The sequence below is a fragment of the Benincasa hispida genome, chromosome 1, assembly GCF_009727055.1.
Source record: "Benincasa hispida cultivar B227 chromosome 1, ASM972705v1, whole genome shotgun sequence".
Taxonomy (NCBI): domain Eukaryota; kingdom Viridiplantae; phylum Streptophyta; class Magnoliopsida; order Cucurbitales; family Cucurbitaceae; genus Benincasa; species Benincasa hispida.
The window spans coordinates 2,033,067-2,046,816 of NC_052349.1; the positions used below are offsets into that span (position 1 = coordinate 2,033,067).

The window sequence follows — 13,750 nt, forward strand, 5'->3', positions numbered from 1 at the left end:
TATTTCTATTTGGACACCAAAATTTTAAAAATATTCAATCCTGTTACCAATTTCTAACATAGTTGTTTAACTTTCAATATCCTTATTCTAGTCTTGGAAATTTAGAAAATAACCATACCAAAACAAATACATTTTAAAAGTTTAGTCCAATAACTATTTGACTTTTAATTTTTAGTCTTTAAAAATTAAGTTTATAGACTTTTTTTTTTAACTTCTTAATTTGTTATTTGATTTTTATCAATGTTTTCAAAAACCAAGTAATTTTTTTAAAAAAAAAAACTTGTTTTTGTTTTTAGAATTTAACTGAGAATCTATTTATCGCACTTAAGAAAGATGCAAATCACTGAAGAAATTGAAAGAAAATATACTTACCAAATGGTGCTTAAAAGACTTATTTTTTATTAGAATTAATTTAAGAATTTTAAGTACTCTTTTTATAAAGAAAGATGAAAAAAAAAATCAAATGATTACCAAACACGGTCTAAAAGACCACAATTTGAAATTTGAATCTCATTTGAGTGAACTATTCTTACAATAATTTAATCATACTCAATTAATCGAAAATAGATATCTTTAAATTATCAAATTCAACCCTAAAATTTTAATTTTGTATCTACACATCAATTTTAAAAGTTATTAAATGGACACAAAAAATTAAAAACTAAATTTATAATTTAATCTAAAAAATAATGTGAAAAAAGAAAAAGGAAAAAAGAAAAAAACAGCGGTTTGAACCAAAAGGAAAAAGTGAGAAATCATGCCATGCGTAAGAGGCAAGGGCAAAGAGGTAATTTCATAAAAACTTATCGAGAAACTGTTAAGCACAGAGCTCGCGCGCAGTCGCATCGGTCGCAGCACATTCTGTTCTCCCCCGAAACCCCTCGCCGCAGTGACGACGACGATGCTTCTCCAAACGTCTGTTCACCACCGTACCGTCTCTCTCTCCTCATCAATTTCTTATTCTCGTAAACTGCCGCCTCTAATTCAATCTGAGGCCTTTCGCCAGAATGTGAATTATCGGAGGCTTCCTCTCTCTGTAAATTGCTCTATCTCCCAAGTCCATAGCTATGGAACTGTGGACTTCGAGCGGAGGCCTATGGTCAAATGGAACGCTATTTACAGGAGGATATCACTGATGGAGAATCCCGAGTTGGGCTCTGCGAGTGTGCTGAACCAGTGGGAGAACGAGGGCAAGAAGCTTACGAAATGGGAGCTTTCTCGGGTTGTTAAGGAGTTAAGAAAGTACAAGCGGTTTGAAATGGCTTTGGAGGTAAAGTAGATGATAATTTTTAGGCAATTTTTGGTTGTATGTATTGGTGTTTATGGATTGGTTCGACTGAGTTGTGAATTGTGATGTTAATTTCAGTCTTTAGTTGAGCTAATGAGGAAGAATCTAATGTTAATTTCTATATAGGATTAACTGATGTTCAGCTGCATTGATAAGGTTATAGATGCTTTATGATTCTTGGCTTGTATTTTTACATGGGATTTTGATACGGTTAAAATCACTTTTTTTTCTCTTATATTTAAAATCACCCAAATACATGCTTTTGATTATTTAAAATCAAATTTTGATGGAATGACAACTGCATTTCGAAGTGTACAATGATACATTGAATTCATTTTGAATGATTAAAGACATTTTTCAGAGTGATTTTAAATACAAAGAAGCAATTCTAACCATTTCAAAATCACTCTCAAACACACCTTTAAATAGTTCTTGTGGCAGGTATGAAAGCCATCCGAGATTTGAATATCTTTTTTTCTTTGTAATTTGAATTGGATCAGTTGATTCTTTCGATCGAAGTTGATCGTAGTCAGGATTATTTGTGCACGTGTGAAGTTTACGACCAGTGATGACCATCTAATTTTTGGTCTCTTATTTGAAATCCTTACTTCTACATGAAATAATATTGATGATTTGCTTTCTTATAAATCGAAATATAAGTTCATTCCCTGCGTATTTGGTTACATTATGGTAGAAATCAAAAGGCATTTATTAATTTCTAGGGTTGGCTAGTAAAACTAAAGTTTTGTGAGTTCTAACTTTGTGTGAGTTATTAATTTCTCAGGTTGGCTAGTAAAACTAAAGTCTTTTCTTCTTCATCATAGGAAATTCTAACTTTGTATGAGTTTGAATATAAACTGTGTCGTTGCTTTAGCGTTTGTTAATTGTGAAGGAATAATTCATTCCATTGAAGAATGTTGGATACCATCTTTTGAACATTTCCCTCTAACTCGTTGGGTCTCCTATCTTCCTAATACATTATGTTTGAGAAATTATATGTTTTCATCACTGAGCTGATTCCAATGCCTGATTCATTACTGTCTGAGTAGGCCTAATACATTATGTTTGAGAAATCATATGTTTCATCACTGAGCTGATTCCAATGCCTGATTCATTACTGTCTGAGTAGGCGAGGAGCGCTGTCCAATATTCTTTCACATATTCTTAATTTATCCTTTTGATGTGGGTCTGATCATCTGAATCTGGTTAATATGATATTTTCTAAACTTGAAGGGGATGATGTGCAATAATTCTGAATTTGGCAATTTGTTGCATGTAGTGCGTAGATGATATAGAAATATAGATTGTTAAAGCTGTTTCTATTCTAAAATTTCTTTTTTTCTTTTCTTTTCTTTTTTCATAGATATATGATTGGATGAGCAATAGAGAAGAGAGGTTTAGATTAACAACTAGTGATGCTGCAATTCAATTGGATCTTATTTCGAAAGTCCGTGGTATTAAAAGTGCTGAAGACTACTTCCTTAGGCTGCCTGATAATTTGAAAGACAGGAGAATTTATGGGGCTCTTCTGAATGCATATGTAAAAGCAAGACTGAGAGAAAAAGCAGAAAATTTACTTGCAAAAATGAGAACCAAGGGCTATGCAACTCACCCGCTTCCGTTCAATGTAATGATGACTCTCTACATGAACCTTAAAGAGTATGAGAAAGTTGAGTCTTTAGTGTCAGAAATGACAGAAAAGAGCATTCAACTTGACATTTACTCCTACAACATTTGGCTATCATCTTGTGGGTTACAAGGATCTACTGAGAAGATGGAAGAAGTATATGAGCAGATGAAACAAGACAGGACCATCAATGCCAATTGGACTACATTCAGCACAATGGCAACAATGTATATTAAGATGGGACTGATTGAAAAAGCTGAAGAATGCTTGAGGAGGGTTGAAAGTAGAATTGTAGGCCGTGATCGAATACCGTATCATTATCTGATAAGTCTGTATGGTAGTGTTGGTAATAAAGAAGAAACGTATCGGGTGTGGACCATCTACAAAACCGTTTTCCCCACGATTCCAAATTTGGGATACCATGCTATAATTTCTGCTCTAATCAGGGTAGGTGATGTTGAAGGTGCTGAAAAGATTTACGAGGAATGGCTAACTGTTAAATCGACCTACGACCCGCGGATTGCTAATCTTTTCATAGGGTGGTATGTTAAGGAAGGGACTGTGAGCAAAGCTGAAAGCTTCTTTGATCACATGGTTGAAGTTGGGGGAAAGCCAAATTCAAGTACGTGGGAGATTCTTGCCGATGGGCATACTAAAGAGGGTCGGGTTTCCGATGCTTTAGCTAGTTGGAAAGAAGCCTTTTCGGCTGAGGGTTCAAAGAGTTGGAGGCCAAAGCCTTATAATGTGTTGGCTTACTTCGACCTCTGTGAGAAAGAAGGAGACATTGCCAGCAAGGAGGTACTAGTTGGATTGCTGAGGCAGTCCAAATATCTCCAAGACAAATCATATGTATCACTCATCGGTTTGTCAGATGAAACAATCGACAACGATGTAGTTCTGGAAAAAGATAGTAATATAGACGAAGAAATCGATAAAACCGAGTTCGAATCTGATGATTCTGAGATGCTTCTCAAGTTGTGACAGATTCAATGATATTGTCATCCATGGTCTCTAGGATTTGTAATCAGAAGTTTGGCAAAGATGTTTTATCTGTGTGTCATCCCGGTCCAGTCCTGGAGGGTCGAGAATGCTCATCAGTGGTTCACTCTTCAAGTGTAAAGGGTGAATACAATTTGGAATTTTGCTTTGGGTCTGGGAGTTGGGTAAAGTTGAAAGTTATACTCAACAGAGGTATGTTTATTTATTTCACACTTTTAGCTATCTCTGTGTCTTCTCCAGAATTAGATCTTTGTATGAATTTTTAATGTAATTGTCCCAGGTAGAAGTTTTGGATATACTAAATAGGGTGGAATTTTGGTGCAATTCCTTCATGCCCATTGATTAACTATTTTCTAAGCATGACTTGATAAAGGGTTGGGGCATCCAAGTTTCCTGATATTAGTTCTCGTTCTATTAATAACTCACAAACACTACAAGAAATAATGGATACAATAGCTAACAAAAAAGGTTATAAAAGACCTTTCATAGCCTTTTTCGAATGCCCCGATAGACCATGTTATTACCATGTTATTAAAAGTCTGCGACTTTTTATAGCCTTTTTGTAAAGCTATAATAGATGCTATAATTGAGTATGGAAATATAGCATGTATACATGGCTATGAAAACATTCAATAGCATTAGTCATTAAAGCTATCTTTAACGTATAATAGCTTGCTCTCAATGCTATCTTTATTATATAATAGCATTTTCTTAATGTTTTATTTGATATATGATAACCTTTTTTTAAGACTATTATATCATATATATAGCTTTAATCTTATGTTATAACAAATAACAGTGAAATTATGTCTGTTTACATTACAAACACTTGTTTTTAAGTTAAATAGACATATGAAATAATTCACAATGTATGCATTAAATAAAATGACTTCATTTCATTATTGAAATTTAGTAATCAATTTACATTAGAAACTAAAAAAATTATCCAATAATACATCAAATTTTGAGGATTATAGCATCATGGAATTGAGCTTCCATCTTTAATCTTCATCTACCTACATAAAAAGTGAATTAGCATCAGATTGGTTTCCAAAACCACAATTGAATGTCAAAACTATATAAAAAGTACATAATTGTCATTTTGACTCTCAAAACAATCTTAAAATATGTGGTTCATTAATAATCGACAAAGTTAGTAAACACAATTATTAAACCTTTAATTACCTCTAAATTCATGAGCATGTCATTCATTTTAGCTATTCTCAATGTAACAAATATATATAAGCATTGGCCAGGATGGATAAGTTGACATTAAACTTCATACATAATTGAAATAATAAATGCCACTAATTAGGCAATAATAATACAAACAATTGTCATGAACTCTAAACATATGAAAATAATAGTAAAATAGAAACAAAGACACAATGAATAAATATGTTAAAAACAAATTTAGAACAATATGTAAAATATGGAGATGTTTTACAATTCTAGTAATAGATTGAAATCAACAATATTGTAAAGTGTAACTTGTTTACTCATTAAGAAAAAAAGCAAAAATTAAGCATGACAAACATGCTAAAATAATACTTTCCTACCTGTGGTTCATTGACAAAAAGATTCCAATCTTGTCTATAGTCATAAACCTACAAATAATACTCATGGTAAAAACCAAGCAATAAACAATTGAAGGCTAGAAGAGAAATAGTGTAGAACAAGAGAGAAGAAAAGGAAATTGTTGTCAAAAGAATAAGAAAGCAATAATTCAAAATGTTCTAAAATATGTTTTAAACTGAATTTGAGCATTTTTATGTTATTAACCGCTTTAAAAGTCTCTCCTGTTCGAATCGGGCGAGCATTGAGTGGGGGAGCATTAGGTGGGTTTTGTTTTGCGACAGATCTGGGTGAGCATCGAGTTCTTCACAGTGGGGGAGTTATGGACCAGATCAAGACTTAGATCGAGTTTGATCGAGGATCGAATTCTGGATTGGATCGAGTTTTGGACCGGATCGAGTTCTTCACAGTAAGGACGAGTTCTTCACATTGAGGATCGAAGATCGAGTTTTGGACTGGATCGAGGATCGAGTTCTAGCATAAAATTTTATGGTATGCAGAGCTCATTCTCTCCATCATTGTAGGAGTCGGAGGGGGGCCACCCAGAGCGTGTATATCACAGGGGGGAAAGAAGGAAGGGGGGAGACCCCCCTAGGGGGTGTAAACAAAGGACCACACAACGGCCACCCCCCCGAACCGCCCTTCCTTCTTTTCCCCTCTGTGATATACACGCTCTGGGTGGCCCCTTCCTCCTCGCTCCCTTTTAGAGTACACTCAGGGGGCCACAGCCGCTAATGTTCCACCTACTAATCACAAGGAAAAAGTCGTTCCTTCGCACCCTCGAAAAGGGAGAAGCTGCATGCAGAAGCTTCCGTAGGAACGGAAGGGTTGGACCTACGCGTAAGGCACATAAAGATGGGGGGAGTGGTGACCCCTAGTTCATTTTATGGCCCATCCCACCCATGAACTTCAACCTCGATAAAAAGTTATAACTCAGAACTCTTGTTATGTTTAACATCATCAAAAGAAAGAAATGAACTAGGAGAAGTGGAAGAAATTTCCTCTAAAACTAATTGAAAATTAAGTTTTACCACAATTTGAAAAGTTCTAAAGATGTCTAGCTGAAACAGCCACCATGCCTATGAATCTAGAGGTATAGTTCCATGAATAATATACAAAAATCAAATAAAGGACAGAGCATTTAAGACACAAATATCTAATTTATATATAAAAAAAACCCTAATCAATCGTATTGTAGAAGAAGAGCCACCAACGTTTGCCTTTAGTGAGATTTGAATCGAGGTTTCTTGAAAATCAAGGCAATGACGAGGGTGTTGTCGTCGCTTTACACTTTTCTTCTGTGATTTCATCAGGAAATTTGGGAGCAACGGAGCTTGGTTGGGTTTCCAACAATGAAAGTTTGAGTTTTTATAGGAAGAAGGGTTCGGTTTTTGTGTGAGGAGATAAGGAAAGGAAAAGAAAGATGAGAAAGGAAAAACGAAACTCCCTGTACGTACTGATTGAGCTTATCGCACGTTGCTTCGAAAATTTTGAACCCACCCAAATTTCATTTTTAACAATTGAGTGCCTTTTTTTGTGTGTGAGATTTTATAAGCCTATTTTCTAAAAGGCTATCTACCAAAGCTATGATAACTCCTATTTCTTGTAGTGAAATGGTTATTAGTTCTAACAAAACCTCGATACGCCTTGTCTGTTAGCCGTAAAATAATCCTTTTAGTTCTCTAAAAATTTCAAATTAAGTTGTAATTGGGTAGTATGTGTAGCTTGTATAGAATGACAGGAGTGAGTGAAGATTTAGGTTGTGTATGGTTTAATTTTTCAAGTGTTTAAATTTTTAAACACTTTTTGAAGTTTATTTTAAAGATTTTTTTTTTAATCATAAGAGTTTTAAAATAATGTCTTTTTTGAAAAACATTTTTTTAATATATTCAATCTAAATGAGCCCAAAGTTTAGTTTATGATATTGTTTATATGATTGTTATAATTTTCTGCAAATGACTATGAAATCTTTTCTACTTGCAGCTATACTAATCACATGCAAACCTAAGTAGTAGACTTCCATATTAAAACTTTATGTACAATCTTGAACTAAAAATCACACAGCTAATCATTTACAAATATACAATATCATAATATAACTTTATTATTTTTATTTTTTCATATGTATTAAAAAATATGCTTGTGTTGGCACCATTTTTCAAGGCCTAAGTATCTAAAATATCAAAAACGAAAAAAAAATTATTAAAATTTGGATGATTATATATATATATATACACAAACATATATGTACATAAAAAATGAACTAGAATAACTATGAGATTATCAACATGCTAATTTAGAACTTTTTTTTTTTTTTTAAAGAATTTAAAATCATAGTACAAAATAAATCAATAAATTTCATTATCTTTTTAATTAAGCTGTCTCTCTCATAAACCAATTGGGTAATTCATGTTGTACATTTTTGGTATCTTTGAAGATCTTGTTGGTTGTATGATAATATAAAAACATATGAAATTATATCCTTTTCCAGTCATCCAATGGAATTGATTTTTAACTGTCTACAGCTCAAATCCTTGTGAGAAGTTGCATGTTCAAGTTGGAACCAGCTTGCCAAATTTCAAAATGGAATGAATACAACTAATTCCAACTTGTTTCTAACATGTCTTCTTTTCTTTTTCTTCCATAACACAACCATTTGAATACAATATTTGAAATAAGAGAAATTCTAGTTTTACTAATTTGAGTTGTCAACAATCTGGTTTTAGAAAACTCGGGAGATATTTAGGGTAAGGAGTGGAGTTATGAACTCCAATGAGTTGTTAAGTCTTGGAATTGTGAATTTTTTAGATCTGCACTTTAAGGAGATTTTTTTTTTCTTTTAATTTAATTTAATTTTTTATTCTAGAGTATCCAAACATTCCCTCGAAACATTTAAGATAAAAGTACGAGAAAGTATATTTTAAAATAAATATGAATAATTGAAGTATGATGATGAGAGATTATGTTTGGGTTTTTAAATTAGGGGATATTTGGCTTACCCTGAACCGTATTTGAAAGGTTAAAAATCACTTTTAGTCCCTATATATAAGTAACAATTTAATTTTTAAACTTTGGTTTGTAATGATTTAGTCCCTATATTTTTAATTTTGTAACTATTTAGTCCCAAACTTTACTATGTAACAGTCTAGTCCTTTAATTTTAAAATTTGTAATGATTTAATCTTTATGGTAGAAATTAATGTTAAAGTTTAATGAAATTTCAGGCTTAAATGAACCATTAATTAGATACTTAATATTTTTACAAAATACAAAGTTCACATCATAAAGCGCTAAAAATTGACATCTAATTTTGGTTTTTTTTTTTTTTTTTCTTTTTTTTTTTTTTTTTTTTTTTTTTTTTTTTTTACGTCAGAACTAAATTGTTACAATTTCGAAAGTACAAAGACTAAATTATTACAATACTAAACAGTTGTAGGGACTAAACCTGTTACAAAATTGGAAATTATACTGAACTAAAACTGGTTATGGAAAATCAAAGTTATAGATTAATTATTACTTCATAAACATCATTAACGGAGTCCAGAAGTAATTTTTTAATCTATTTGAAATAAGAAGTTGAGCTTACGTTTTCATATATCGATTTGTTTACCTGAAGCCTATGACCAAACTGACATTAACTCTTAATGCGCCACATCTAAATTCCATCACAAAACTGAACATCATAAAATTACAGTACCATTACATTTGACAAATCATATCATTATTTCTAATGTATGATCCAGAGTAAGTCAATGTTAGTTTTTGTCAGTCTTCCAGGTTTTGCAATATAACCTACTAAGACGTATATTATAACAATACTGAGATCCACAAAGATGTATTTAAATTGTGATAGAAATTATACTCTGTGGTATTTAAATTTGTTATAAGTTTATATATCAGTCTTGATAGAAATAAGCTTCGATACAAAGATATCGTAACAAGTGTTCGAGCTACAATATATTATCTGCTGTGTGCTCGTGAATGAAACAAAATAATCAATTCTAATGATATTTAAATGGGTACTCTAACCAATTTGAAAATCCAACAACCCACAAAAGCTAAATCTTTTGTGTGTGTTTGGACCAAAGAAGAACAATGACTTTTATCTTGCTTATTTAGCTTTGGATGAACTTAGCACAAATCCTGCATGTTGTAGTCCAACTGAATCAATCTTGAAGTTCAATACACTAGCATAGCTATTCTCTACTCTTTTTGCTCTGGATCTCCTTTCAACATTTTTTTATACCACAAGTTTTTTGCCACATTATTTCACATAGAATCCTTTAGGCCTTTTGGCCTTAATTGCACCTCCATCAATTTGTTATTTTAATCTTTTTGTTTTTCTTTTTTTTTTTTTTTTTTTGTTGAAAAAAAGTCAATTTTTTTAATTAAAAGAATTAAGAAAATGAATGGAATGCCTCAATATGTCAATTCATAAATCCATTATCTTTAACTTCTTTTTTTTTTTTTTTTTCCGCTTTTGCAAGTTCAATCATTAATTGAAGAACAATATGTCCTTATTTTAATTATTTGCAAAGAATAGTTTAAATGTTCAATGTTTGTTCTTGTTTCATTTATTTTATGTTTCCAACTATCCATATATCAATCGCGCTTTATAACTCATTTTTTTGTTTTCAATGAGTGTTCTTTGAGTGAAATTATATTAATCCTTCTATCATAATTATTGTCAAAACAATCTTTTTTTTAATGGAAATTAAAAAATATTTTAGAGAAAAAAAAGAGAGAAATTTTTCTATTTACAAAAATAAAAAAAAAAAAAAAAAACTAATAGACATTAATAAACTTCTATCAACGTCTACCATATAGCATCAATGATAGACTTCTATTAGTTTCTAACTGATAAACATCGATAGACTTTTATGAACTTCTATATAAGAAGATTAATTTTTGTTATTTTGTGTAAATAGTTTATCTTATTTTTCTATTTTTAAAAGTTTTTTCGAAATGGTAATAATAATATCAATCACTCTGTAATTTTTATGATTATTTAAAAAGATGAAAAGAAATCAAATAAAGGAATTAGCCATATAGAAAATTGATAATTAATTTTTAAAAAGAAACCGAGTATAATCCAACTTCACACCTTCTCTAATAATTATGAATTTGAATTCAAAACATCATTACCCCAACTCAAAATCCCTCTCTTGAAATTTCAAAGAGAGAGGAAAAAAAAACAAAAAACCTTCTCTGTTTGGAAAGCCACTCAGCCAACCCCACCGAAGGTGACAAAGATGTCCATGTTCGAGTTCTTGTGTCCTTTTCGGTCATTAAATAAAATAAATAAATATATTTTTAATGTGAAAATTGTATCTATTTAAATCTTTGTACTTCTTTTTAAAGAGAAAAAATTATGTACAGAGCTATATTTCATATCTCCAAATATATTTGATAGGAGATTCAAAATTTAAATTCTAATTTAAATAATTTTTTTAAAAATGTATTCCATAATATATTTATAACCCATAAGACTATTTATAGTTTCACTTACTACTTTAAATATAAACTAGTATTAATTAATTTATAAATTCGTTTTATGTTAAAAAATTGTATAATTATTATTTGGTAATATCATATAATATATAATATTAAATACTTTAATTTAATAAAAATAATTAAGTTTATAATATTAAAAACTATTTTTTAAAATTATTTTATTTTTTTTTAGTATAATTCTGTATTTCAAAATTTCAAATTCAAAATTTGAATACACTGAAAACATAAAAATGTTGTTTTCAGAATTTACATCATTTGTAAATTTATATGGACATAAAATTGAAAATTGAAAAATTTGTTAGATACATTTTAGAGACTTATTAATAAAATAAATCAATAAATAAAAACTTATATACTATTTTAACTATATTATCAACTTCATTATAACTCAATTAATTTAGGTATGTATATATATATTTTTAACAACATATAGAGTAGAGGAATCAAATATCTACCTTTGAAGTGATCGAAAGTGATTGATATGTCCATTGCTAATTTTTGGTTTGATGCATATACTCTTAAGTTCAAAAGTAAATTAAATAGTCATTTTTAAAGATAAAAAAATGAATTAAAATATTTATAAATATAATAAAATTTTATTGTCTATCTTAAATCGCATATACTAGTCAATCGAAATTCTATCATAGATAAAATGAGATATTTTACTATTATTTATAAATAATTTGAGTAGTTTTGTTATTTAAAATACTAATGAAAGTAAAGCATGAATAAACAAGTATCTTCAATTATCCCCCACGTCCTCCATTGTTGTATTATGTATATATAAAAACCATGCAATTCCAATTTGCCGGAAACTCAAAAACAAAAACAACCAGAAGGAAAAAAGCTCTGAAGCGTGCTTGATTGTTCATCAATGGCGGAGCTAGAGGACCCAACTGTCATGGCGAAGCTGATCGATTTCCTCTCTTGTCTCCTCCAACGAGTGGCCGAATCCAACGATCAAAACCTCTCTGTTCATCTTCAACCCCACAAAATCTCAGCCTTCCATGGCTTAACTCGCCCCACCATTTCCATCCAAAGCTACTTAGAAAGAATCTTCAAGTACGCCAATTGCAGCCCCTCTTGCTTCGTCATTGCCTACGTTTATCTCGATCGCTTTGTTCAAAGACAACCCTCTTTGCCCATCAATTCCTTCAATGTTCATCGCTTGCTTATCACTAGCGTTCTTGTTTCTGCCAAATTTATGGATGATACGTGAGTTTTTCTAACCTGATTGACAGAATTTTCGATGTGTGATTTGATTTGGGCTTTTTTTCAGCCTACCTGCCAAGTTACTGATGAAATGCCTCAATGAGTTCTGTTTTCTTTCTTTCTTTCTTTTTTTTAACTGTGAGACAGGGGTTTTAAGAACACGTTTTGGTTTTGCTAATTATGGCTTTTTTCTGGGGTACACTTCTGGTTGTAGAATGAAGAAAACTTGTTATTTTAAAAGATTCTTTTATTTCCTTTTCAAGGATCTTTTTTATGTGGGTTTTGTTTTGATGAATATGATGCTTTTTGCAACTTCTTGTTTGTTCTTGATCTCTTTCTTTGGTTGGTTTTCTGGGAATATTGTTCTCCTTATGCATCATTTCATCACACTACTTGCTGAATATGCTTCTTTCTCTCATTTTTCAACAGCTAGGCAGCCAGCTAAAAAGCATATTGAACTATACATGAATTTACTTTACATAATACAAAAAGGCTGCAAAATTTGGTTCTATAATCAGCCTTTTTTCTTTCCCAAAGATATTAAAAAGGGGTTTTGAATTTGGACAATTTGAGTTGAAGTTTACTGAAATATGTAGTGGAATTATTTTCAGGTACTACAACAATGCATATTATGCAAAAGTGGGTGGGATCAGCACAACAGAAATGAACTTTCTTGAAGTGGATTTTCTATTTGGTTTGGGCTTTCATTTGAATGTCACTCCTACCACCTTCCATTCTTATTACTCATATCTTCAAAGACAAATGCTTCTGCTTCAGCCTCCTTTGATGAGCGCTGCTTCTACAAAATCAGAGCTGCGTAGTTCATCAAGAGCTCTGAAATCCCACTTCTGTTTTGATGAAGATGAAGCTTCTCATAAGAAGCAACAACTTGCAGCTGTTTGAACAAATTCAAACCCAAAATTTGGAATTCAAACTTTGCAGAATTGTGGCCAAATTCCTCAGCCAAAACCCAGGTTTCAAAAATTGGATTCTCTCCAGTTTTAAGCATGAATTGGTTCTGTTATTTGCCTGATTAGATAGTAATATTCAGCCACCGACTGGATGAGTTTGTAATGTATGTATCTTCACATATACACACACCAACAAAGCTTTGCAATTTTGACTATGGCAGATTTTGGGTTCTGACCCTTTCATGGTCAGATCTTTGTTCTGTTTCTGATTCTGTTTGTGGGTTTTCTTGGGTTTGAAGTTGTGTACAGATGAGATTCATTAGTGTTTTAAAAGATTTTGCAGCTTTTTTAAGTAAATGTTGTGGTTATTATTGGGCACTTGAAATCTTTGGCGTTGAATTGGTACCTTTTCTTTTTATTTTTCTTTAAAGGAAAACCCATGGTTTTAACTTCTTTTTTATGTACTTTAACTTCACTCATATTTTTTTCAACCATTACATTATTACTTTTAATTTTCGTAAATATTTGAAAAGTATTTTCTAAGAGAGAATGTTGGACGAAAATTGAGACAAAATGATTTGGTGGTGACTTGAAACAAAAATTGAGACTCCAATGTTGTCAAACT

General features: G+C 31.3%; 2 protein-coding genes across 2 annotated transcripts; both read left to right on the forward strand.

The window, feature by feature from the left end:
• Positions 1 to 816: 816 nt before the first annotated feature.
• On the forward strand, positions 817 to 4,311 carry LOC120090194 (pentatricopeptide repeat-containing protein At1g02150). The gene is made up of 2 exons (XM_039047735.1): positions 817 to 1,270; positions 2,652 to 4,311. Exons 1-2 carry the CDS (start codon positions 902 to 904, stop codon positions 3,894 to 3,896), a joined length of 1,614 nt encoding a protein of 537 aa, XP_038903663.1. The 5' UTR covers positions 817 to 901; the 3' UTR covers positions 3,897 to 4,311.
• Positions 4,312 to 11,752: 7,441 nt separating this feature from the next.
• On the forward strand, positions 11,753 to 13,510 carry LOC120071741 (cyclin-U4-1). Its single transcript, XM_039024121.1, has 2 exons — positions 11,753 to 12,217; positions 12,826 to 13,510. Exons 1-2 carry the CDS (start codon positions 11,877 to 11,879, stop codon positions 13,115 to 13,117), a joined length of 633 nt encoding a protein of 210 aa, XP_038880049.1. The 5' UTR covers positions 11,753 to 11,876; the 3' UTR covers positions 13,118 to 13,510.
• Positions 13,511 to 13,750: the final 240 nt, after the last annotated feature.